Genomic DNA, 26,404 nt, shown 5'->3' on the forward strand with positions numbered 1-26,404 from the left:
ACACAATATCTATATACATAATAATTCTATGAATAAAAAAACTAAAATGACCTACAATTTGGAATGGAGGGAGTAGAATTTATCTTAAAGCTAAGAAGAAAAGGTGCAAATTCTAAAACCAGATACTCCGGCATCCAATATACATTATTTAAAAATGATATAATCTAATAACGACCTTCGTTTTAAATTGGAGGTCATTTTGACTTTTCTAAATTTATAGATGTTTGTATGTACTTAAACAAACATTTATAACCTAGAAAAGGCAAAAACGACTTGTAATTTGAAACAGATGGAGTATTTGATAAGCCAGCACAATGGTCACTTAAATTACTTACAAATACATGGTTTTGATTTGATGACCATCACTGCACTCAGTGTGTTATTCAGGAACGCATATAACCTTTCAAAGATATTCTTAGTCATGGACTTTAGGCTTTGTAGCATGTGCTTTGATTTTTGAATTCCTGTGCTAACATCACACCATCCCCTGTAGTCTCAAACAAGTAGACCTATCCGAATCATTTTAGTTCGGGGTGGGGACATCACAATTCACAACATGTCTAAGTCGTTGCGAAAGTTCGGGAAGAAAACCACATCAGGACGAAAACGTTGTATCACCCTTACGTACTTCCGATCGCATAGCATCAGTGCATCATCAGCATCCGTAAAACCGTAAAACGCGTAGATTGGAGCACGGCTCGGCATGATGACTGGCATCCCGATCGAGCCGCAACAGCGACCTGTGGAGTGTGGACCCGGCCGCGCCGACGCTCCCGTCTCCCGCTGGAGGAGGAAGCGAACTAGTCTAGTCTAGCTAACCCGCAAAAGACAACAGGAAACACCACCATCATCAAGCGACCGACTTCGCGGCTCCGCGCCGGCGTTTCCCGCTCCCGTCCCAATTCCGTTGCCGGCCAACCAACCTTGGGGGTCGGGACACTCGCACGAGCCCGAGACAGCCGCGACTCGCGAGGGGCAGCAGCTGCACACCTACCAACCTCCCAGGCTGGGACTGCCCGTAAATGCGGACGCGGGCGTGGGGGCGCGGGGCGGTGGCGCGCTTGATGACGCCATTCAATCGCCGAGCGGCCCACGCCTCCTCGCCCCACCTGCTCCGCCCCTGCTGCTGCTCCTCCTCCTCTTCTTATTCCACCGTCCTCTCTCGCCTCCGACGCCACTTCGCCTCTTCCTCCTCCTCCCCAGGTCGGCTTCTCCACTCCCTCTCTCTGTTCTTGTTTGCTTGGGTTTCGGTTCAGCGCCAGGTGTACGTTGTTTTTGCCGCAACGGCGTCATCGGTTGAGCTGGCAAGTTTCGGCGTCTCCTGGCTGAAGCTGGACCACGCCAAACTCAATTTGCGTGTATGGGTTTAGCAGAACGGGAGGTGTTCGCCGTTTTGCCTCAGCCGCTCAGCAGATGCCCTGCGTAGAAGGTTGTAGGTGTTGTAGTGGCTCCGGATCAACGAGGCGGATGTTTGATGCACAAACGATCCAATCGGGCAGGATATGGTCCGAACTGTGGACCATTTGGAGCACTAGTGATGGCACAAAGGAGCAGTTGTCCTATGCTCCTAGAGGGTTTGGAACCCCCACGATCACGGTGCTCGCCTGCTCGGGCAGGGTTCTCGTTGACCTGCGTTTGTTGTTAGTTAGTGAATTAGTTGTCATTGAATTCTGTGCTGCTTCCAATTACATCAACTCTTCCATTCTGAGAATGATTTTCATGGGTTTATCTAAGAGTGTGTTTGGTTTGAGGAACTAGGTGATCCATCGTTTTCTCACTCCTCAATTTTTTGTTTGGTTTGCAGAATGGAATGAGTTGTTCCATCACCACCTCATACCTCACAAGCTAATAATTAGTACTAGTATGGAGAATATTGTCATTCCACCAAATTTGAGGAATGAAGTCATGATGCACCACCTCATCTAGAATGGGGTGGTTCCTCAAACCAAACACCCCTTATAAGAAGCAGCGGTTTAGGTTAATGGCCATCTTATTGATTTGAAATAGGAACACCTGCTGACTGTTTTCTCACCGTGCAACACTTAGTTTGTCAGTCATTGAATTTGTGTCCTATGGTTTGAAGCATCTCGTTAAATTACTGTGCATTCTTTTTAATTTTTTGTTCTCTAATATTTCCATTTCCTTGTTTGTTCTTTAGCATACCACACCAGACAGAACACCCATACGTTCATGGAGGTGGTTCAAGAAGTCCTCAAGCATGGCTCAGCAAATGGTGTCCGCACAGCTATAAGAGCTGACAAAAAGAGTTACAGCCTTCTCCAGCTCATTGCAGCTTCCCTGGATGTCCACAACATTTTGTGCAGCAAAAATGTACCACAGCTCCTTTTATGCTCTGCATATTCATTTAAGATTGCTCACTTGGTGATTAGAATGTTGAATCCTGACTTCGTTCCAGGTTCTCATATGATTTTTCTCTTAGCTTCCCTTTTCCTTTGTCTGGGACTCTGGGTGCATTATGACATAACTTCCACTCATAACGTTGGAACCAAAGTCATTTGACAAAATGCATTAATGCAAATGATATGTTAGTTCAGACTTCATGACATTGCTGAAGCAGTCCCAGAATTTGCAATTAGGAATCTGGGAAGTCTGCAGGTTGCCCTCCAAACTGGTTGGAATCTCTTGACTAGATAATGTGTATCAGATATTTGCATTCAATCAGTTAGTTTGTCCTGTCATTGTCCTTGCATGTTTGCTACAAAGCCTCATCAATGTCTTAATCGCAAAAAAAAAATCAGTAAGCCTGTCTCCTAATGTGTTTATGAAGATCATTGCTCTCCGCTCAAGTTACATTAATTATGTATATGTGCAGTTATATCATCTTCATGCTCCAAGTTAGCTTCTGCGAATACACTGAGCTACTGGATCCTCCACCTTTTTTTTCTTGGCTTCCCCATACATTTCATTTTGGCTTAGTAATTCAATGCATAATTTGACTGCAAGGAACTTTGTTAAACATATCTGTAGGAGTTCGCTTCTGTAGTCAATTTTTTTACTGCCAAATGGTTAATGCATAAGTCTACCTTACAGAGTTCTGTTAAACATAAATTGTACTGTTCTGTTAATCTGTTTTAGTGCCTACCTTACTTCTGTTCTTTTAGATGACACAAAATGGAATTCAAGATTCTTCCAAAGGAAAAATTGGAACAGGATTCCTTCATGGAGCTCGTGTTGGCATTGTGGCTAAGCCCTCTCCTGAATTTGTTGCTGGGGTATTTGGAACCTGGCTTTCTGGTGGAGTAGCTGTTCCCCTTGCACTTAGCTATCCAGAAGCTGAGCTTCTTCACGTCATGAATGACTCGGTTTGTTCTAAGCTTACAGCAACATTTCATTTTGCAAGATATCAATATAAACATTTCATTTTGCAAGATATCAATATAGAAATGAAATGCCTCCATTTTCTGCTGCCATGCTATGATTATACTTTCATCTTTGGGTTGCAATTACAAAAAAACTGCAAAGCACAATGTAGATGTAGATAGCAGTGTTTATTAACTACTAAGTTTGTCACATGGGACAATTATCTTCTACATCACACATATGCACAAGTTTCATATACAAATTGATACATTTTGTGGGTGAAGTGGATTTCTGCACCTAATTGGGTTTGTACACTTGTGCACTTAAAAAGATTCATAAAGAAAATAACAAACAAAGATGCAGAGAATGTGTGCTGCAGAAATTTGTGCAATTATATGATGGTAAAGCACTGTGCCAAAAAAAGGGAAAAGAAATGAACTTAAGTACAAAAGATGTGTAAAACTTTTGTCCTTTTTCATTGTGCACATGATTATAACTTTTTACGGTCTTTTGCAAGTGCCACACATGTTCTGAACTACAATCTTTGGATTTTTTTTAAAGTGTAGAAAACCAACTGAATCAATTTGTTCGTTGGTTTCTAATTGCTGTGACTTGTAGGATATTTCAATGGTTTTAAGCACCAAGGAGCATCATGAAAATATGAAGAATCTTTCCATCAAGTGTTCTGCTTATTGTTCTCTCCTTCCATCTATCACTAGTATACCTTCGGAAATAAACCCCCAAGAACCTTCAAGCAATGAGGTGACTTCATCAGTCTCTAGTTTAATAACTGAGATCAACAGTTCAAAGAAAATCAAAGGTGCATTGCTCGTATCTGTTTTCTTACAGCAACTTTAACTTAGTGGCTGATGTTTCTTGCTGTTTCTGTTGTCTCCCTTTTTGTTTCCATTATTAATTCGATACTCTAGTTTTCTGCTTCCACTATCACTTCCACACAATCATGATCATTTACTCACTATTCGCTAATAATTCCAAATATTTTGCCGGAGCTCCTATTAACCTAATTTTTCTGGAGTTTGGTTGTACAGGAGATGATCCTGCTCTTATTCTTTACACAAGTGGCACAACTGGTAAACCAAAAGGAGTTGTTCACACCCACAAGGGCATCCTTTCTCAGGTGCATTTTTTATTTTTAAATAGATATATACATGATTCTAGAAATTGTTGAACAATGAACAGGAGCTAATATTTTTGTTTACTTTGCCTATGCCATTTCTGTACTTTTGCCACATTTCCATGGTTTTATTATTACAGTTGATTGATCTAAGGGTTTTTGTGTTTTATGCGACCTTTTTTAGTTTCTATATGACCAGTTTAGCTGGCATAATAAATTGATGTACATAACATTTATCCTTTCTGATTTGGCAGGTCCAAATTCTATCAGAAGCGTGGGGATATCAAAGTGAAGACCAATTTCTGCACTGTCTCCCGCTGCATCATATCCACACCAAATGCTATTGCTATTTAAATATTTAGCACTATATCATATACTAATATTTAGAATTGCAATTATTTCCAGGCCCCACTCGTTTATTTTGATTGAAGTATTCACTATTCAGCAACACCGATTAGTAGATGTCTAGGTATATTAACGTTGTGGCATTAGTCATGCATGAAGAGTTGCGACTGGTTGAACCATACATGAACCCAAACATTCCCAATACAGAGGAAGAAAGTGTTAATGCTTCTACTTGAAGTAGAGGAAGAAAGTGTAAGCTGGATGCTTACACATGCATGTCAGCTCCACGTGGGTCCTGGGCATAGAGTGGTTTTAAGCGCAGTGGTAGTACATGATACCTTCTCTCTTTCTGCCGTAGGAAAATTTTTTGTACCACTAATTCTTTACTCTTCTTTCATATATTTTTACTTGTTATGCTCCTTCAGGTTTGAAACACCAAATACATGTACCAGCCCCCTCAATTAAAAAATGAAATTGAACTCCTGTACCAGGGGTACTTAGAAGTAGAATTAGGTTTTTTGCAACTTTTAATTTGAACAGTGATAGTGTCCCTTATGATTATGTTTGGGGGATCCATTTCTTTTGTCATCATTGGTGAAGTCCTTAACTTCAAGTGTACATGTGCATGGCCTTTTCAATGCCCTATTTGCACCCCTCTATTCAGGATCTGTGGTAATTGCCCTCCCTAACTTTATTTATCTCTAAATGATTTTTAGGAGATAATGCTATTTGATCAAAATTTAGTCTTGGTGAACTGGACTGGCCTTCTATAGCTATTGGAGTTCTTTTGTGTACATATATTAGATCCATTTTTAGATTTGATTTAGGAGATGTAAACAATGAAGCTTTTCTCAGCAGCACATCTGCAAAGATCCTTTCATGGTAACATATCATCTTTGTGATTGCAGGTTGAGTTTATTCCGAAATTCAGCGTAAGCGGGATATGGCAGAGATGGCGGGAATCATATCCCAAAGATGCCAGCAAAAATGATGAGGCCATCACAGTATTTACTGGAGTATGATTCCTGTCAGACAATAGTAGTCTACCTTCAGATTCTTGTCAAATTGCCATATGCCAATATGTCTTCATACTGTTTGATAAGTTAGTTATTTCGATACTTATGCTGTGGTAGGTTCCAACCATGTATACGCGGCTACTGCAAGGGTACGATAGTATGGATCCTGATCAACAATCTGCCTCTTCTTATTCTGCAAAGCAGCTGAGGTTAATGGTAAGTTCTTCATGTTCATTGAAAACTGTGTCTCAGTTCGGCTGCATCTCCTTTACTTTGTTCTGAAAGCCTCACAGCTACCTGCTATGTAAAAAATTGCTTGAAAGCACAACCGTGTGATATATGGTTTAATGAAATACCGATGGGCAATTGGGCATAGACCCTTGGATCCTGCTATTGAATCTGTGAGGTCGAACTGTATCTGTGTCTATGCTTGTTCAATCAACTGCAAATATACCTAATTAAGGACCTTGAGATATATAGTACACTTTGTAGATTCAGTGACCAAGAGGTGTTCAACATGTGGCTTAATTATCTCACCATTTCGTGGGCTTTAATACTGCAAGAACCTAAAAGTTTCTGCAAGAGTGTGTGAGCCCAGATATGCTTGTTTTTCCTTTTTAAGTTCTTCATGTTTTCTTGCTGTGCATCGAAGCGAAATAATTTCCTGCTATGTATTTGATTCTTACAGCTGTGGGTAATAGATGATTAGTGGGTTTTCCTGTAGACCTTTTTCGGCTCTATCATTGGACTGATGCAATGAAATATAAAAGGTTCTATTATTAATACTCATTGAATCACTGCAGATGTGTGGATCATCAGCTCTTCCTTCCCCACTTATGAAGCGGTGGGAGGAAGTGACAGGCCATCGTCTTTTGGAACGTTATGGCATGACTGAGGTAAATGGAACAAACATCAATCTTTCTCATCTAGTCAGTACACTACATGGCTCCTGACAGACTTATTGGTTACAGTTTGTCATGGCACTGTCTAATCCATTGCATGGTATCCGAAAAGAAGGTACAGTTGGTAAACCTCTTCCACGTGTTGAGGTACGACAAACAATCCATGGGAGTTAGAAACATCATTAAAACAATATTAATTCTGTGTATTCTGCGTTGCTTCATAATATATAAGGCATCTTTCTGTACTCTGACTCAGGCCAAGATTATTATGGAGGATGGGATTGAAACTACAACTGGAGTTGGTGAGCTCTGCATTAGAAGTCCATCCCTTTTCAAGGAGTACTGGAAAAGACCAGAGGTATGATTGTGCTGTTTAATTGATGATCATGACGTGCTGTTTTGGAGGGAACATTCCAAACCATCTAGGAAGTTCCTACTTACCAACTGCGACTATAAACTATACATCTTGTTTATTTAAATGCAACGCGTGACATTTCTGCTAAGCTGTACTGCACAAATAACAAATTTACTAGAACATTTTAACCATAATGGAGCTAGTGAAGGGTGCATGCTGAAAAGTTATTTTTCATCATTGAAAATGGTAGTTTTTTGTTTGCAGGTTACGGCAGAATCCTTCATTGATGGTGGATTCTTCAAGACAGGTGATACAGTAACTTTTGATGAGGAAGGATACTTCATAATTTTAGGACGTAAGTACCACTTTACTCACATGCACGCTTACGTCCTTCTAGTTGCTATTTTCATCACCTCGTGGTGTTACTGCCTGGGGGTAAGAGTTTCGGTTACCTTTTGCAGGCACAAATGCTGACATTATGAAAGTTGGTGGTTATAAGTTGTCAGCACTAGAAATTGAGGCAGTACTGCTAGAGGTAACTCACATGTCCTAGAAACTACTTTTGAAGCAGACACTAGATGATGTTAATAAAGTCAATGCACCTAAGAATCTGCTGATGTTTTTGTCAAATTTAGTTTAGCATGTAGATTGTATTAGGTTTGTATATGGAAGGCTTTGCACAGCTGTCAGATAACTCCCTTTCTTATGTTACCTAATCTGGTCTACTTTTGGCTTCAGCATGACACTGTATTGGAATGTGCGGTCCTTGGCTTGCCTGACGAAGCCTATGGGGAGGTTGTATGTGCAATAATTGTGCCTAAGGAGGATGCAAAGAAAATGGCGGAGCAAGACTCGAAGCCAGCACTAACCTTGGAAGCATTGACAAGTTGGTCGAAAGATAAGCTTGCTCCATACAAGGTTTGATATTTTGCATCATTTCCCCCTTTTTCCAGCTGCCTTTTACGTTCTCTCTTTTCATAGAAATTTTCCTTTGGCTGCATTTTCCCTAAGTGCCCTGTTGCTTGACATTATAAAATCTTTAATTTTAACAGAGAGTGTCAGTAGCATATGTTATATTAACAGAAAAAGTTCATAAACCATTGACAACTTGTTAGACCTACATTTACCAAGATAGTGCCTTCTTATCAGTCCTGAGTTCTCGGTCTCATTTGACATCGAGACTGATTCTTTTTTCTGTGGGTGCCAGATTCCAACAAGATTGTACTTGTGGGATTCTCTCCCTCGGAATGCCATGGGAAAGGTGCTGATATGATCTCCTTTGAATAATACTCTTGAATTGTGCCTGCAACTGACTTAGCCGTTACTTATTTCAGGTTAACAAGAAGGAGCTGAAGAAATTATTAGGAGCTTAGACTCAGAGTTTATAGATATCCTTTTCCTTATCATAGAACAATAATTTTCCAAAACTTTCCTCCGTTCATAGTATATTATTGTATTTTTCCTTCAGGATATAGCCGTAGATTATCTGTCGAGGGGGAAAAAAAGAAACACCGAACATATGAAATTCGCAACGGCCTGAGCTGTACTCCACACATTTCTTACTCTGTCAGAAAAGTTTGTGCCACATATCGCACATTCAAGTTCCAGGAGTTCATTCATTATATTGTTCAACCCTACAAGCTTCTTACACGGTGGGTGGGCCTACATGTATTCAAGGGTATTCAACTGAATACCCATTATTTTTGCAAAAAAAGTTTATATATAGTGTATCCCATGTGTATGTATCAAAAAGCCAAAAATAAATAGGCTAACGTAAACCAAAAAAGGCTAACGTAAACCAAAAAAGCCCATAGGAACCTGCCTGGTCCGCTCCTTCCCTCCTCTACCGCAGTCTTGGCCCAACCGCTCATTTTCTCACAAGCTCAATTTGGTCATTCCCCTTCCTCCACTGGATCGCAGGCTCACAGCCACACACACAGCGCTCCATTCCTTTGCTGATCTACGCCTTCTATTTCTCCCCTCTCCTCTCCGAGCTTCGGCAATTTGGCGAGTCACGACATCGAACCATCAACACTTCTACAGACTACGCGACTTCAGCAACATATTGAGATGAGCATTTGCGATTGTTTATGAAATTTATGACAATGTGATGGCAGTAGCAGGCAGTGAGCACTCTCTAAAATTTGTGTATTTTTATTTTAGTCTGAAACATGAAGAGAAAGAATAGTGCTAGTACTGATTTGAGATGTTGTCGTATTGATCATTTAGTATATCTATATTGATGTCAATTTCTAGATTATGTGTTATGAATCTGCACTTTAAGCTGTAAAAAAATTCACCCTTCGAAAATTTTGAATACCCATTCCCAAAATCCTGGGCCCGCCCTGACGGTACTAACACAGAGCCGTCCGAGCTCAGGCTTCACCACGAGACTACAGGATCGGCTGGTCCCCGTCGTCGTCCTCTTCCCACTCCACGTTCTTCCCCTCCTCGCCGTACACCCAGCAGCACCAGGCGAAGTAGACGAAGTTCACCACGCCGTAGCCCGTGAGCAACCAGTAGTAGTAGTCGTAGTGGCCGGCGTTCAAGTCGTCGACGAGCCAGCTCGTGTTCCCCCCGCGCCTGCTCGCCACCTGCACCACCTTCACGATGAGTGCGCCGGCGAGGTTGCCCACGCCGAACGCCATGTACAGCAGCGACATGCTGAAGCTGGCCATGCTCTTGGGCAGCTCGGTGTAGAAGAACTCGATCTCCCCGATCACGCCGAACGCCTCGGCGAGCCCCACGAGCGCGAACTGCGGCACCAGCCAGAACGCCGAGATGGTGTCCCCGCTCAGCGCCTGCCGCCGCCGTGCGCCCTCCACCACGGCGGAGACGGCCGACGACGCGGTGGCGAGGAGCAGGCCCCCGCCGATGCGCTGCTTCATGGTGAGCCCGCGCGGGTTGCCCGTGTGCCACCGCAGCGCCGGCGCCACCCACCTGTCGTAGCTAGCCGACCACAGCGACATCGTGGCCATGTTGAACAGGGCCAGCGAGCCGCTGGGCACCTGGAACCGGCCCTTGCCGACGCGCCGGTCCATGGTGTCGGCCTGCTTCACGGCGAAGCTCTGGTTCATGGCCAGCGCGAGGAAGATGGTGGACGACCAGATCGGCAGCACGCGGATCGCCGACTTGAGCTGCTCCACCTGGTCCACCGTGCACGGCCTCCTGCCGCTGTTGCTGGGCGAGCCCGAGCCCTCCTCGGTGCTGCCGATCATGCACGCCTTGTTCAAGAACCTGAACGGTCACCGCGTGCGTCAAACTAGGCACGAGCATGACGCACCTACCACTACCACTACCAGTATCCTTCAACGATGCTGCTGCGGCATCTTGGGTTTAGGTCTCACGTGACGTGATGTATCATGTACCTCAGCTGGTCCGTGGGGACAGTGAGCTTGCAGTCCTTGAGGTGATGGTACACGCCGTCGCCGGTCTTGGCCGGCAACCGCGCCCGGTGGTTCCTGATCGCCGCGCCGACGGCGGCGCCTATCCCGGAGAACATCAGCCTCTTCCCCTTCTCCTTGATGTAGAGGCCCGATCCCAGGAAGAAGCTCACCGTGGAGAGCAGCATGAGGCCCATCGGCACGGCGAACCCGACGCTCCACCCGACGTTGTCCTGCAGGTACACGATGGCCGTGACGGCGACCGAGAAGGCCACGCCGATCGACGCGTAGTAGGCGTTGAAGTAGGCCTGCAGGATCCTGGAACGCCGCTCCTTGGGGTGCCTCGAGAACTGGTCCGCGCCGAACGCCATGGAGCACGGCCGCACGCCGCCTGCGCCGACGGACAGGAACGCGAAGCCGGCGAGCAGCCACGCGAGGTGCCTCGCCCCCGGCGGCGCGCAGTGCTCGCCGCTACTGCAGGGGGGCGGGCGCGCTCCGGGGATCGTGGCGCTCAGCCACAGGAAGACGATCCCCTGTGAAGCGCGAGTGCAGAAATGGAAGCGATCACGCACTGATCGCGTTAACTCCTGCTGAAAGAAATTAAAAGAAAGGCAGTGAACTTCCGATCTCTGTGCACTTACGATCAGGCAGGAGATGGAGCCTAGCGCGACGGCCATGAACCGGCCGAGGTACATGTCGGCGACGACTGCGCCGGGGATGGGCGCGAAGTTGGACGCCGCGCTCCACACGAACAGCATCGTTTGGGAGGTGACGGTGCTCAGGTGGTACTTGTTGGTCAGGTAGGTGATCATGTTGGTGTTGAGCCCGAATCCAGCAACTTTCTCCAGCATCTCATTTGCTAGGCATCCAGAACACGAAAGAAATTCACCATCAGAACCGGAAAGGGCCAGTGAAAGTCAAAAACATGAACTTCAAGATGAAAAGATTCCGTGAAAAACTTGTGGGTAAGTTAAGGGCTCGCGGGAAACAAAATGAAAAGAAATAAGATCAAATCAAACGAAGAACACTGGTGCTCTCAGCATCAGCTTTCTGAGATTCACTTGCAGTCAGTTTCAGAAGAGGAACTCACAGAAGATGAACGGGAGGGCTCTGAACCCGCCCTTCTTCCCCTTCAAGCGCTCTTCTTCGGCTGGTTCAGTCTCAGCAGCAAGGGAGCGCTCCATGATGCAGCGGCAGCCGAGACCAAATGCAAATGCTACTGAAAGAGATTTGGCCGGAGGGGCGCCGCTGGATCTTTGCACCAGGTCGCCGGGATCAGGCGCTAAATAGATTCATCGGTAGACGGTAGGTAGGTCACAAGGCCGACAGCTAGTAGCTCCCGTCTAGGTGAATCGGAAACCCTCGCATGCAAGTTTTTCTTTTGGTCTGGAACGCAGCATGTGCACGCACATCGCCATCGTTTCCGTTTGCTTGCCCATCTAAGATGGAGTAGCACCTACAAACTTTTCCCTTTTGGATGCAAAGATGGAGAAGTTCTGCCAAAAATTCAACGAAGGAAGCAGCTATTTGTGAATGTTAACTTGTGCGGGTTTTGTGAAAGGAGGTTACACTTCTTTTTCGCGTCTTTTGCAGGCGCCTCATTTATCCATGTTATGTCACTGATGACTACCATCAGTTCTGTACCCAGCCTACTACAGCAGCACTGTACCTATGAAGAAAGATGCGTGTACTCCACCATTATTTTTTTTGCAAGTGCAGACGTGTACAGGACCACTATTTTTTTTGCAAGTGCAGACGTGTACAGGCTGCATCCAGTCCCTTCACTGACTGGATGAGTGATGCAGAGCCAGCAAGATGAACGAGCTGTCGATGTAGTACTCGCATCACCATTTGGTCAAGTTCAATTTGCTTACTTTTGTAGGGGTGGCTATGCATGATTGGCATGCTATGCAGTGTCAGTGTCACGCGTTGAGAACAAAAACAAGATTGGCATGCTATGCAATGTCCGTGTCACGCGTTGAGAACAAAAGAAGCTAAGGAAAGTGGGCCGGGGGCACTGCGTGACACCGGCCCATGCAAACCGGGCCTTGTTATTTTCTTTGTAATAAATGGAAGTGGAACAAAGCAAGAGTTGAATGATGATGCAGCAATGTAAACACTTAAAGAATTTTTTGAGGCATTAAACATTTTTAAAAAAAGAGATTTCACATATGCACTAATTTTGGTTACTCTATAGTCTTTACTACTACTACTGAGTTCTGAAGAGGAGATACAGCTAGCTGCTTCCTAACACAATCTAGAAGAGAAGGGACTGAACCTAAAACAGTGTCTATACACTTTACACCAAAATCAACCAACCAGCCACATACCGAAGATGCACGGCAACGCTCTGATCCCACCTTGTCCTCTCACTCCGACGATCCCATCTCCGTCGCCGTCCTGGTCCTCCAACTCCATCTTTGCCCCCTGCAAAGGCAAAAGTTTCAGCAGCCGGTTCCTGGCGTTACCTGTTGTCACACGCCGACGCTCTCTCTCACATACACAAACGCAAACGCATACGTTACCCACGGCGATGTGGATTGCGCTCGATTCCGTGCCCTCTTTCTCCTCGCTAGCGTTTGGCCCTGCTAGGCTTGCGTCGCGGCGATGCCGAACGCCTGCCGGCGGGAGGAGTGTGGGCTTGTGAGATCAGCCGCGGAAACGGACGGCCGTTTCATGAGGGGTAGGCAGTTTTGCCTGGAAATCGCGCAAAGGGGTCCCGGATAGGTAGGGGCCTTGTTCTTCTGGGGAATTTCGAGACGCTATCGCTCGCTTTCGCGAGTGGCGTGGCCAACTGCTAAGAGGAAGGGAACAGAGCAGATACCTTTGCCTTGTTGTTTTTTTAGGCGTCAACGGGGTGGAGATCGCCCACCTGAACTCAATTAAAAAGAGCAAAAGCCCATGTGGTTCTTGCAACGCCGGTGCGGCGAGTCTAAAAGCACAGCGAGGGAGGAAGCCGGACTAGCCAGTAATACAAACTAACAACCGCTGAACGGTCAAAGGGAAGAGAAAATAGTAGCTCACGAACAATTCAAAACAAAGCACGACGCATACGAAAGACAGCCACCGATCGCCGATTAGCACCACCACCGAGCAGCATACTTGCCGGTAACACAATTGCTGTTACATCCTGCACCTCCCATCGTAGCTACGCCGCCCCGCTGCTGCTCTCACAACGGAGTGGGGACTAAGGGTGGTGAAGGATGCACAAGCCAAAGCACACCGCAAATAGCAACCTCCCCTGAAGCTGATGGCGACACTGACAGCACATCCGGGCTCCACATTCCATCATCCAAGGGGAGGAATCCTTGAGGGAAATGGTGGAAGGGGTGGAAACACCACCCGATAATTGATTTACTAACACCACCAACAAGAAAAACGCAAACGAAGCAGAGGTGCCGGAGGAGAATACTCACCAAACCACGATGGCAGACAACATCCAATGCCGACCTCATCCACGAAGAGTAAGGAGGGAGAAGCCACAGAGCAGGCATGGTACACTGCCGGCAAAATAGGGACCTCGTTAGACGGCGCCACAGGTAGGGTACGATATTAGAGATGTCGTCGTTGTCCGTCTGGTAGCACCAGAGCAAGGTTTTCACCCGAAGGCCTTCAGGGTGCAGGAAGGGGAGGAGCACGACGACGCCTTCAGGAAGGTGAACGGTGCCAAGTGGCATCGTCATCGCCAGCCCGCGAGCCGGGCATGGCTTTCGCCAAGGGCTCCCTCTCCAATCCCACACGCCACCAGCACCGGCGCTGAACCCGCAGCTCCTGTGTAGTGCCAGGTGGTCGTGTCCCAACACTCGCACCCACCTGGGAGCACCCTGACGCTACCAGCGATAGGATGGCCCTCGCCTGGAGGCACAGCATGCCCGGGCACGGCCCCGCGTAGATCTAGATGCCCCGTGGGGAGCCGCTGGATCAGCACGAGGGAGCGCCGGAGCAGAGTCCAGCACACACACGCGCGCGCGCGCGCGCGCCGCTAGAAGCGCCGCAGAGAAGCCACGCCTTGCCCGAGGGGCGGAGAGAAACAGCGCCATACTGCCACACATGGTGCGCATGACGAGCCCTGCCGCCACTGGCCGAGGAGGCACAGGATCTAGTCCCGGGGGGACCGGATCTGGCGAGAACAAGCCCCATTGCCACCGGTTGCCATGACCGCCAGCAAGTACCAAGTACCAAGCTCTAAAAGGGGAGGGTGTGGAGAGGGGGGAGACGCAATATCCTAGGCAGGTAGTGGATCTTGTCACCGGCGGCCTGCAGAGCCAGCTGCACACGCCGGCCATGGTTTCTCCCATGGACAGGGAGAGGAGATTCCGTGAGGGAAGGAAACCCGATGGAGGAGGCCCCGCAGCCGCCATCCATGCACCCGCACAGGCTTCCGGCGGGGCGCTCCGGCAGCGGCGAGGTGGAGGGGGGGAGCGGCCGTGGTCACGGTGGCGGCGTCCTCCTGGGTCGCCCACGGGGGCGACACGAGCGGCGCTCTGGTCTGTTCAAGGCGAAACCCAACGAAATAATCAGATGCGAAGATTTCCTTCTTGTTGTTGTTGATCCCACCGTCAGACGCTCCTGTGTGTTTCTTGCAAGTTTTCTGAGAGCTCACGAGTCACAGCATGGGAGAAGTGAGGAGTTGCAGATGCATATGGTTGGACAGATGAGATGTATGTCCTCAGTCCTCTCTGTGATCCTCCAAGAGTCCAAGGTGCCTATTAATATTTGGAATTTTGGATGCTACAAGATCGGATATCATCAGAAATGATGAATGACAAGGCGCCATGCAGAGGAGGTTCAGTTAGACTTCAATGCTCAGTAGTAAGTGGCAGTAGGACAGTTGGAGGACCGGTGACGGCCCATAAAACACCAAGGAGCTAGCCCAAGGGCGATTTGACTTAACCAAGTAGGGATAGTGACCAATGTTTATTTTTAAGCCATTTTCCTTCCACATATGTTCTTTTGTGGCTATTACTTTTCACCTCCTTTCTGTTTAGAATGTTCATCCCCACATTTACTTTTGTTGGCTTAACATTTTTTACACACCGTATATGTTGATTCAACAATTTTTACAAGAAATATTGATTCAATATTCTCTTATTGACTTACTATTTTACAAATTTCTTGAGTCAAACATTTTCAGTGATTTAACTCTTCTTTTTATATGTGACTTGTTAATGCAATAATTTCTACAAAAATTGATGGTTCAACATTTTTATAAGAAATTCTGATCTAACATTTTCTTATTGACCCAATAGTTTTCTTATAAATTTACTGTCTCAAATATTTAGTGAATCAATGTTTCTTTTTACACGTGGATTGTTGCTTATGTGGTTTTCTATTAAAAAACTGTTGATCCATATATTTTAGTGGTTCAGCATTTCCTAGTAACTAAATGCTAACCTTTTAGGGATGAATCAGTATTTGGCTAAGTAGTGCTGCACCACTAATTAGCAAGCCCCACTCGCAAGGACCCTAGTGTGTATAGTAGACCATGGCTTTTTTTCGGAACTTTAGCCTCAAGCAACTCCGTTATTTTTCTTTTAGAGGAAAAGCTGCTCCATTATTGCACGGTGCCACTGTGGCAACGCGAGCTAATTTGTCTGGTGCTTGGTCAACAGAAGGAGCCATTTCTGCATTGAGTAGGAGCTCATGCTGTTGAGATGAGGTCACGTGTGTGCAAATGCAGTAATGGAGAATTGGAGATTACGGTGAATGTGGTGTGCATGGATTATGTTTTTTGCGAGATGCAAAAGCATTGATTGGAAGAGATTTTGTGAGGACAAATGGCAGGTGCTCTGCCTTTTCATTTTATTTGGAAGAAGAGATGCAAATCAAATTTCCAAACGGACGCCCTAGATACAGTTAAGTTTATGGGTGTACTTTAAAGATATGTCTGTCTTCCAATCTGCGTTGTCATACTATTAAATGCAGAAGTATCTCTTCATGAACATTAGTAGACCAAGCATATCAATGCAAATATGATCGTTCTATCTTTTTCTTTAAATTCTACCCCTACCTTTCTTCTGGTACTATGTCTTTAAACTAGCAAGGGTGCCCCATGCAAATAGCGCGGGTAGCTAGATTTTTTTTTCATGCTAACATTTAGGCTCAAGAATTCCATTGGAGAGGATTTGAGCAACAAGATTTTTGTACTTTACAAATGTTCAAATAGTTCTCCTTTTGTTTGTTCATTACCATTTTTCTTTTCTGAATGGTCTTGACCAAATCATCATTTTTATCATTACATTTTGTGCCATGAAACATGAATCCGCGAAAAAAGAATATCTTTTATAGAAATATAGCTAATTTATTTATCTTGTAATAATGTGAATTTATATCAGAGAGTTTTAATTCGTGAAAAGAGAATACCTTTGTCGCTAGAGTTTTACTTTATTTGCATATATCATGCAATGGTAGATGTAGGCCATGTCTCCAAGCCTATCATGTTTGTTGGGGGCGATGTCGTCAAAGAAATTTTTTGTTCAATATGATTTTTTGGTAAATAAATATTTTTCGTAAGCCATCAAGATGCTCTTCATTTCATATACCATCTCTTGTGTTACATTGCTATTTTTCTTGTGGAGTTCATCTGCAAGGTGAAGCCTCGGTTTCAACCTTTGATATTCTTTATCTCAAAATGAGCTTCCTTGACCCAAAACTACCACTACAGTACATAAAAAGTTACCTATACTATCGAAAAATAGGTTTTACACCTGATTCCTATCATTCACTCAAACAAATCTATAGTTGCCCTTCCCAAGTCGATCAATTGCAATACCCATAGGAAATCCGTTAACTATAGTGTTTTGCAGATACTTTTCCACCCAAAGATCCCTAATCTTCACATGTGCACCTTTTGCATGCTTCCTGTCCCTGTTGCTCCGTCTGCACCACACCGGCCTAGCTCGCAGAGGAATAAAAAGTTTGCCCTACTTGAAAGCACCCCATTTGACACCCTTCATTGTCTTCAATGGTTGTCAAGATAGAGGTGCTACTGTCGAACTGTGCCTATCTACCCATTGTGCTGCAGCAGTCAGCCATATCTTGCCCATCCATCTCTGCATGGGAACCCACAAAATTGGTTGTCCTATTTGCGAGAACCTTTTTAATCCTATTAATTGTCCTCTATCCATTGACATGCCATTGAGACACTACTGGCTGAAGTTGTCTCCCTGCCTCCATTGGGAGCAACATTTGCTTCATTGCAATGTCATGAGTTCCTATTCCAGCGGTGGCGGCATCGTTAGGAAGTATCTGATCCCTTCGAGCTCTGTTGTGCTACCTTTTTACAAAGCCATCACGTCACACACTAGGAGCTCTGCAATGCTGCCACTTCAGCACCAGGTACCATCGGATGCCGGGCATGTATTATCGTGAACAACCAACCCACTCCAAACTGAGCAACTTGAAGTTGGCGATATTCAAGTTGTTGTAGTTTAGTAGAATTTTCTTATGGTTTAGAACACAGAGTTGAATAATTTGGATCCAATTATTCGACTAAAACCGTCACCATGTATACGTACGGTGATAAGAGCCATTGCATACGGCGATAAGAGCCATGTCTCCTCCACCATTGCATACGGCGATAGGAGCCGTTATTTGCGTCCACAACAGACTTGAGCTAAGCCGTGCCAAAGGTTCACTCGTGCCACGCTAGATCCATACTTGACAATTGAGGCACTGGGCAGGATCAAAGATCCATGGCAGACGGAGGGGCGTCATGGTGATGTAAGGAAAGGAACGACTGCTGGATTAGGGGACCTTAATTTGTTCTCAACTTCTCGCAGGTCAATCCCTCCATATGTTTTCTAGTTGGCTACTATCTACCATCTACATCAATGATGCCGAGCCTCTGATCGATTTCATCATGACGATAAGTCATCGTGTCTCTATCTCTATACACTATTGTAGTGGACATACACATGTCGTGTACTAAAATAATATGTTCGTAGCTGATGAGCACTACAAACCTATAAATAATAACACTTAAACATTTGGTATACAAAAAGAATATCAAGACATGGTTCATTCTTCAAAACACTCCTAGAAAGTTAAGAACTTATGCAGATTAAATTTAATAAAATAATTTCTTGGAAACACCTGCTCTCAAACATTCTTGATCATAAATAACCAAACAACGTGATATATATTTCCTAATATGACTTTATTTGCATCCCATTCAATGTTTTATCAAACGTGCCAATTCCGAAGTCACGACCAACATGGTGGTGATCTAGTCTATAGATTGATTGTCATTAGATTGTTTGGGATTCTTTATTTCATTTATTGGCTGTGTGAATCCTGCTATGCAGAGGACGGGTGTGTATTTCAAGACTTTGTATCATTTCGATGTAATCCTCTTAAAATTTAATACAGCTTCCTTATCGAAGAAAAAAGACCAATGTATATTTTTTCTTTATTTATCTATTTCACTTTCCAATTCATAGCCTTCTAATTTCAATAAATATATTTATTAGTTATATTTAACATGGACTTTTTGGATTAGTCTAGATTGTCATAAAATCCAACTATGTAAATTCTTCTCTTTTTCAATTAATGTGGGAATTTCTAAATCCTCTCCTATAAGTTTGTTTAAGAAAAATAAGATGTTCACTTCCATTGTAGTAACTATTACATGAATTGGCATCTCGTATATGCGAGCCATTTGCATGCCATCGGTCACATCTGCCTTACCACCCCGACACTCATCAATACTTGTCTGTACTTGTCATATTATTAATACTTGTCTGTACCCACCATGCTCGACCTACTGAGCTATCGTAGATTTTCATGAACTTAAGATGAAAACATACCAAAGTCTATGGATGACTTTTATGGTCTGTTCAGACTTCTCCTTAGTTGATCACAAATATTTTCTTGTCCTTGCTCCTCCTGCAAAAGTTGACCACGCTAGCTAGCAGCTGAGCCTCACTGCTCTGGACCTCCCTTTCTCCCTAGTTTGCTAAATTGATTTGATCTATCCCGGCCGGACGCCCCGTATCTTGTCCCGGTTGTCCTAATGGTCATGAAAGAGTCCCCTAGTTATTTCTTCTTTTGTATTACATTTTTTTCATATTATTTTCACTGGTAATCCCTTGTGCTAAGGGGCCAATAATTAAACAATGTGACGCTGATAAAAAATCAAATAATGTGAAGAAATTAGTATTCTTCTCTATCCGCTATTGACCCTCCTACTTCATATGCTTCTTTCATCTTCTTTTCATTGGTAATCTATTTTGCGCAGGGGCCAACTAAGCAAACAATGTGAAGAATATTGTTATAGTCGCCATGCTAATTTTTCAAACTACCCATATTCTACATTTTTTTTTCTACGACATCTCAGTGTTGTTTGCTCTAGTTCCTTCTGCATATGCTTCTGTTGTATCTTCATTTTTCATCTCTATACGAAGCTCCTTTGCTATGATGTGAGTAGGCGGCTGTTGTCACATTCTCTTGCTGCGGAAGAATTCAATCAAGTGGCCAAAACGGATTTCATGCTGTCTGAGGTACCCGTTCCTCCCCTCAGCCAGTGTCAAGGAAGCCACCTCTTCCAGTGCCTCTCCTGCACCATATATCGCTAGAAGCACCCAAGCAGCACGCTCCTCTGCATCGATGGGATCAGCGACATGGTCTTGGATTTGAGCAACGATTGTTGGAATCGAACATCGATGGACCGTGGACGGTGGACGGCATTGGGGGCTTGGGATTAACCATGGTGGCAGCTTGCAAGGTGAGGGGCGGCACGTGGAGGGCAAGGCTAGGACGGACGACGTCGTCTCGGCAAGAAGAAAGGCGATGGCATGTCAATTTATTTTGTATCCGAATGTTTCAATCTTGATTGGTTTTGGATGGACTCGGACGTCTTTATTTTATTTCAGTTATGATAGAAAATCAAGTTCCAACCGAGGTTGTTTATTTGTTATATATATGTATACTTTTCCACATATTTAATTCCAAATTTACCAATTTATTAGTATATGGACTCTTTTGGGCTAGCCTACACCGTTAGATCATCATAAAATCTGATGGTGCAAATTCTTTCCTTTTTCTGATTAACGTGGGAATTTCTAGACCCCCTCGGCGAACGAGGTGGCTTCTTTTAACACTATTGTATTAAGATAATAGATTCAATTTTAATATGCGTATCACAAAGATGGGCCAGGTACAATTATTATCAACAAGTGGGTTTGTATATTTTGTGCATGTAAAATTAAAATTCAATGACGATCCGTAAACATTTTCTGTTGTACAATTCATATCCATGTATTGTTTTTTGAGCGGACGGCAAGAGAATTGCCGAATTTTTATTAGAAGAGGAGAAATAAATAAAAGAGATGCAACTGGGGGGAAAACACACCACAATTCATATCCATGTTTGAATCAACTCCACCGAAGAGAATTTAACTGTTAGAAAAAAACAGTTGCACGATTAGTAAACTTGAACTGGAATCATCTGCTTCACACCAAACACCATCGGATGAGTTTCCGCGCTGACTCAAGGGACCATCACACGCCATAGCTGTTGGCAGTGGCGCCGGCAGCTTGGAAAAAAGGTGGAGCTGTCGTGGTGAGGAGACGGAGACTGTGATGTGGCGTGGGAAGGGAAAGTGGGGAACACGTGTAGCGCAGGGGGCAGGAGCGGCAAGTGAACCTGAAGAATGCACGCAAAATGCATGCGGCATTGGAGTTGCAAGTTGCAACAGCCTTTTACCATATTAACATTTGAAGATTAGTTTCGCTTGAAACATCAGCATATAAGCTCGCATATATACCAGATACCACGATTTAGACCAGAGAAAGATACCATCTCAGATCAAACACTATACTGTTTTCCTAGTGCTCAAAGCCGGTAACTGGCCCTACGCCTAAATGATCACCGCTTTTTGCTGCTCCTCCTTGACGTTGCCGTCCTCCACCGCCGCTTCGGCTTCGGCGTCGGCCGCCACCACCCTGTTGTGGCCCTCCTCCCCGTACGCCCAGGCGCACACGAGGAAGTACACCACGTTGGCCGTGCCCAGCACCGCCAGGACCAGGTAGTAGTTGTCGTAGTGTCCCCTGTTCAGGTTGCTCGGCAGCCAGCCGTCGTGCCCGCCGCCCCGGGTCGCCGCGCCGATGACCCCGACGATGGCGCTGCCCAGCAGGGCCCCGAAACCGAGCCCGAGCGCCAGCAGCGACACCCCGATGCTGGACATGGTCTTGGGGAACTCGGAGTAGTAGAACTCGATCTGGCCGATGAGGTTGAGCCCCTCGGCGAGCCCCATCAGACAGTGCTGCGGCACGAGCCGCATGGCCGACATGTGCACGGGGGTGCCCGACCGCGGGTCGGAGTCGCGGAGCCCCTCGGCGACCGCGGCGGCGCGGCGGGCGCTCTCGACGCGCGCGGCCACGGCCATGGCCGCGGCGAAGAGCGCCAGGCCGGCGCCCATCCGCTGGCGCAGGCTGAGGCCGCGCGCGTGGCCCGTGAGCCGGGACAGGGGCCGCACCAGCGCGCGGTCGTACACGGCCACCCAGACGGTGAGCGTCAGGATGCTGAAGACGCCGAAGGTGGCCGCGGGGATCTCCAGGCCGCCCACCCTCCGCTGCATAGTCTTCGCCTGCAGCGTCGGGAACATCTGCTGCCCGACGATCACGCCGGGCAGGATCCCCGTCGACCAGATGGGGAGCACGCGGATGACGGCCTTGGTGTCCTCCACCTGCTGCACCGTGCACAGCCTCCAGGGGTCGCACGCCGCCCCGTCGGCGCTCAGCTCCTTGCTCGGGTTCCTAAGCACGCAGGCCCGATTCAAGTACCTGCACCATGCCACAGTTCACACACAATTAGCATCGTGACTAAATAAAAGATTCGAATTGTGTGCAGTGGTCAGGGTCAGATTTTCGTTTGCAACATATATATTGTACCGTGCGTACCTTAGCTTGTTGGTGGGCGTCCTGGGCTTGGAGCCGGCTTTGTTGTAGAAGGTCGAGGCGTCGGCGGTCTCCGGCGGCAAGGGCTCGTGGCGGTTCTTGTAGCTGGCGACGAGCACCTGCACCAGGCCGACGATGGCGCTCCTGTCTGCCGCCGCCTTGAGGTAGAAGGGCGAGCCGAGGAGGAAGAGCGTGAGCGCGGTGACCATGAGCACGACGGGCACCGCGAAGCCGACGACCCAGCCCCTGGTCTGCTGGATGTAGACGATGACGGTGGCCGCGAACACGATGGCGAGGCCCAGCACCGTGTAGTACCAGTTGAAGAAGGTCTGCAGCGTCCTCACGTTGCTGGAGCTGTTGTCCCGCCTGTCCAGCTGGTCCGCCCCGAACGCCAGCGTGCACGGCCGGATGCCGCCCGACCCGACGGACATGAGCGCGAACGACGTGAACAGCAGCGGCAGCTGCCACGGCACCACCTCGCAGTCCGCCACCCGCGCCGCGCACTCTGGCGTCTTCTTGTACACCGGCAGGATCGCCGTCAGGCACAGCAGACACATCCCCTGGTGAACAACGACGATTAATTAGCATTATCATGTAGGTATTGCAAGGGACGCGTGGTTGGGTTGTCGAGTCCATCGCCGGCCGGCGCTTACAGAGAGGCTGACGAAGGAGCCGAGTGCGATGACCCGGAAGCGGCCGAGGCAGGCGTCGGCGAGCACGGCGCCGAAGATGGGGAGGAAGTTGGAGAAGGCGTTCCAGTTGTAGAGGACGACGGTGGCGAAGGCGTTCGACATGAGGTACCGCTCGGTGAGGTACAGGATCATGTTGGCCGTCAGCCCGAACGTGGCTACCTTCTCGAAGATCTCGTTCGCTGCCGCAACCAACAAATTAAAATCCCCATCAGATGAACTCCACACCGTGCAAGTAAAACACACAATTAGGCATGGCTGATCGATCGATGCTCTTACAGATGATGAAGGGGATGGTTCTGAGGCCTCCCTCCCTCCTCGCCTTGGGGTTGGGGAGGGCTTCCTCCATGGCTGAGACCTCCATGCCCGCTCACGAGGACGGAGAGAGCGAGGCTGCCAACACAACACTACTGTGCACAAGCAACAAGAAGGGCGATCGACTACCTATTTATACGCGAACCGTGTGCCCTGTGGCGGCCGGCACTGGTGATCACCCCAGTGCCTGACAAGCACTCTCCTAGTTTAGTCTCTGACGGCCTTTGCCGACAAACGAGTGATCAGGGTCAGGGCATTTATTTTGCAGATAATGGAAGTACAACTCCTGGATCCTGCAGGAGTGATCAAGCGCATGTGAGAGTTGGATTTGCTAGGGATGGGAGGAATGGAATGGATGGTTATGGGCAATCACGGGAACGGTTGGCGCCAGTAACTGCACTGAGGCTTGCAGTAGTGTGTGGGCTGGTTGTTGCTTTGCCTGGATTCCGGCGGAGTTTGCAGTTTTGCACTGGGCTCGGCCGGCGTGGCTTTCGGCGCCCGTGCGGCCGTGCCGAAAAAACTGATGCTGGGGCTTTATTTTGGAGGTCGCACAAAAAGATTATCTTGGGAGGTGTATGTAAATACAAAGAACTTTTAACATGGGACGTGAAGGGGTTGGGATCTTTGGTGGGGTTTTTTGTCCGTGTATGCAGGTCGCTCGGCTGATAGTCGGATATGTATGCATCTATATGTCTCCAAAGTCCAAACACCAGTTGTAAAAAAAAAAGGTCCAAGCACCACAGCACCGATTAGCCTTGCATAAGTCTCGTATCATATATTTAGCAATCTAATGTAAGTTTATTTATGCGCATGACACATGTTAGCATATATAAAGACATGGCTCTTTTCAGTTAGCTACTTCTTTGAGCCATCAACTACCTTTTGTAGACTTAGGAGAGGTGGCGACGACAACTCAGTGCGTGTTTGATCCTTAGGTTAAAGTTTAGCTCTTGTCACATCGAATGTTCGGATGCTAATTAGAAGGACAAAATATAAGTTAATTATAAAACTAATTGCAGAAGCTTTGGGCTAATTCACGAGACGAATCTATTAAGCCTAATTAATCCATCATTAGCAAATGGTTACTGCAGTACCGCATCGTCAAATCATGGACTAATTAGGCTTAATAGATTCGTCTCGCGAATTAGACTCCATCTGTGCAATTAGTTTTGTAATTAGCTCATGTTTAGTCCTTCTAATTAGCATTCGAATATCCGATGTGACCCTACTAAAGTTTAGCACATCATATCCAAACACCCTCAGTAAAGTTTCGACCCTAGTACGTCACAAATGCTACCAAAGCTTTGACCATTAGTGCAGACCACGTGGGTAAACTATAGGGTCACTCACCTCAAGGGTTGAGGCCCAACTAAAGTTTAGCTACCTAAAGTTTAGGAGTTTTTTTTAGCTAACTAAAGTTTAGCTAGGGACGTTTGGATTCTCCAGCTAAATGATAGTTGAAAAGGTATTCGTCTCTTCTATCCTCCACTTCCACTTTAAATACTTTTCCCGATGAAGATGGAGGAGCAATTTGGTCTTTTATCGCTTTAGCTGGATTTAGCTAGGTTCAACCAGCTAAAGGAATCTTTAGCCAGCTAAAATTTAGCTAGATCTATAGGAGTTAAATTTAGGGCCTGATTATTAGATTACTAGGGGCATTCTCATCACATCTCGTGTAAATTCTTTTTTTTAATCGTTAAAAAAAGAAGTTAACCTCTAGTAAGCTGAGCATATATATGCTCGGTTTGGACCATCCCCCCAACTTATTACGGGTTGCAGTAGCTGGGGAAGTTCGAGCACATGACTTTTTTTATAAGCTTGGATGGTTGAAATTGGACTTGGCAAGTTTGGGTAAGCCAAAGTTTCTGTTTAGCAACTTTCTGTTAACTCTAGCTAATCTGAAGGGGGCTATAGCCTCTTGACCAGATGAATAGCATACGGTGTAATCTAGAGCATAGCAAGCAGCAACAATGGATGGACAATACCATTTCCCATATTTAGCAGAGAGCCAGAAGAGACTGTGGGATCATGCCCGGACCCCGGCCGATTGATGTGTACCGAGCACCGACCTGTCACTGTTTGCCGTTTTCCCACATATTCGCCATGAGATGATGAGAATATGTAGCTGCTGTAGCCTGTAGGAGGAAGAGGAACTAACTAGCTAGCTAGGATGTATCTAGGCAGCACATTTGGATTTGGTACCCATCGAATTTGGCGCACTTCAGAAAACTCTTGCTGAGTGCTCAACGTACGTACGTGCTCCTACTTTTGCACGGGGGATCCAATCTCGCTTCGATCCTATCATTGTCCGCTGCGTCGCGCGCACATGCTCGAGACGTCGCGATCCCGATCGTGTGTTTGGTTACTGGGTCGAAATGGGTCCTATCATTGTGCATCATCTATTGCGTCACGCGCACATGCCCGAGACATCGCGGTCCCAACCGTGTGTTTGGTTACTGGGTCGGAGTGGGTTGGAATGGGTTCGACCCACTTTGACCCGTGTTTAGTTGGAAAAGGTGTGGGTTGGGTTGCACACACCCATATCTGAGTCGAGCGCAGTCCAACAAATCTGAGGGACTGCGCAGACCCAGTCCGACGCCGTGCGCTCCGTCTCCACACTCGCCTGCGCGCTGGCGCGCTCGCCGCCGGGCAGGGAGGAGCCGGGGCTGGGGAGGAGCGGCGCCGAGGAGGAGCCGGGACGCCGGCGCGGTAGCGGGCGCGGGGAGGTGGTGAGGGAGGTCGCTGGCGTGGGGAGGGGCACGGGGGAGGTCGCTGGCATGGGGCAGGCAGGGGCCGGCGGAGGCAGAGGCAGGCCAGCGAGGCGGGGGCGCGGGGAGGCGGCATGCGCGGCGGAGGTAGGGGCTGGCGGCAGCGAGGGAGAGCAGGGGGCGCGCGGGAGGAACCAGGAGAGGAGGCCATGCGGGGAGGAGGAAGAAGGTAGAAGAGGATGGGAGGGAAAAAAAAAGAAGAGGAGGATGACAGGTGGGGTCCCGCAGCTGACATGTGGGGCTCACAACTAACGGTGTTAGAAATATATCCATCCCA

At 46.8% G+C, this 26,404-nt stretch overlaps 3 protein-coding genes across 7 annotated transcripts; 1 reads left to right on the forward strand and 2 right to left on the reverse strand.

Moving 5' to 3' along the window:
- Positions 1-843: 843 nt before the first annotated feature.
- LOC101773389 (malonate--CoA ligase) lies at positions 844-8,706 on the forward strand. The gene is made up of 17 exons (XM_004969986.4): positions 844-1,203; positions 2,159-2,331; positions 3,123-3,323; positions 3,940-4,141; positions 4,371-4,459; positions 4,711-4,780; positions 5,421-5,473; positions 5,710-5,817; positions 5,935-6,033; positions 6,621-6,713; positions 6,789-6,866; positions 6,976-7,077; positions 7,339-7,429; positions 7,536-7,609; positions 7,813-7,992; positions 8,282-8,335; positions 8,409-8,706. The coding sequence occupies exons 1-17, from the start codon at positions 1,023-1,025 to the stop codon at positions 8,445-8,447; spliced, it is 1,887 nt and encodes a 628-aa protein (XP_004970043.1). The 5' UTR covers positions 844-1,022; the 3' UTR covers positions 8,448-8,706.
- Positions 8,707-9,291: 585 nt separating this feature from the next.
- LOC101773808 (protein NRT1/ PTR FAMILY 1.2) lies at positions 9,292-15,479 on the reverse strand. Of its 5 annotated transcripts, XM_022826372.1 has the most exons (7): positions 14,043-15,478; positions 13,874-13,957; positions 12,978-13,764; positions 12,788-12,884; positions 11,099-11,316; positions 10,443-10,990; positions 9,292-10,311 (listed from the first exon to the last, which is right to left on the reverse strand). In XM_022826372.1, exons 4-7 carry the CDS (start codon positions 12,873-12,875, stop codon positions 9,468-9,470), a joined length of 1,698 nt encoding a protein of 565 aa, XP_022682107.1. In that variant the 5' UTR covers positions 12,876-12,884; positions 12,978-13,764; positions 13,874-13,957; positions 14,043-15,478; the 3' UTR covers positions 9,292-9,467. The 5 variants fall into 5 exon arrangements, with proteins under 5 accessions (XP_022682107.1, XP_012701803.1, XP_004970045.1 ...); XM_012846349.2 differs by lacking the exon at positions 12,978-13,764 and having other exon boundaries at positions 14,060-15,479; XM_004969988.3 differs by lacking the exon at positions 12,978-13,764.
- A 5,624-nt stretch (positions 15,480-21,103) lies between these two features.
- On the reverse strand, positions 21,104-23,788 carry LOC101775011 (protein NRT1/ PTR FAMILY 1.2). Its single transcript, XM_004969991.3, has 4 exons — positions 23,324-23,788; positions 23,009-23,226; positions 22,359-22,915; positions 21,104-22,241 (listed from the first exon to the last, which is right to left on the reverse strand). Exons 1-4 carry the CDS (start codon positions 23,406-23,408, stop codon positions 21,317-21,319), a joined length of 1,785 nt encoding a protein of 594 aa, XP_004970048.1. The 5' UTR covers positions 23,409-23,788; the 3' UTR covers positions 21,104-21,316.
- Between the last annotated feature and the right edge of the window lie 2,616 nt (positions 23,789-26,404).

This window comes from Setaria italica, chromosome V (assembly GCF_000263155.2).
Source record: "Setaria italica strain Yugu1 chromosome V, Setaria_italica_v2.0, whole genome shotgun sequence".
Classification (NCBI taxonomy): domain Eukaryota; kingdom Viridiplantae; phylum Streptophyta; class Magnoliopsida; order Poales; family Poaceae; genus Setaria; species Setaria italica.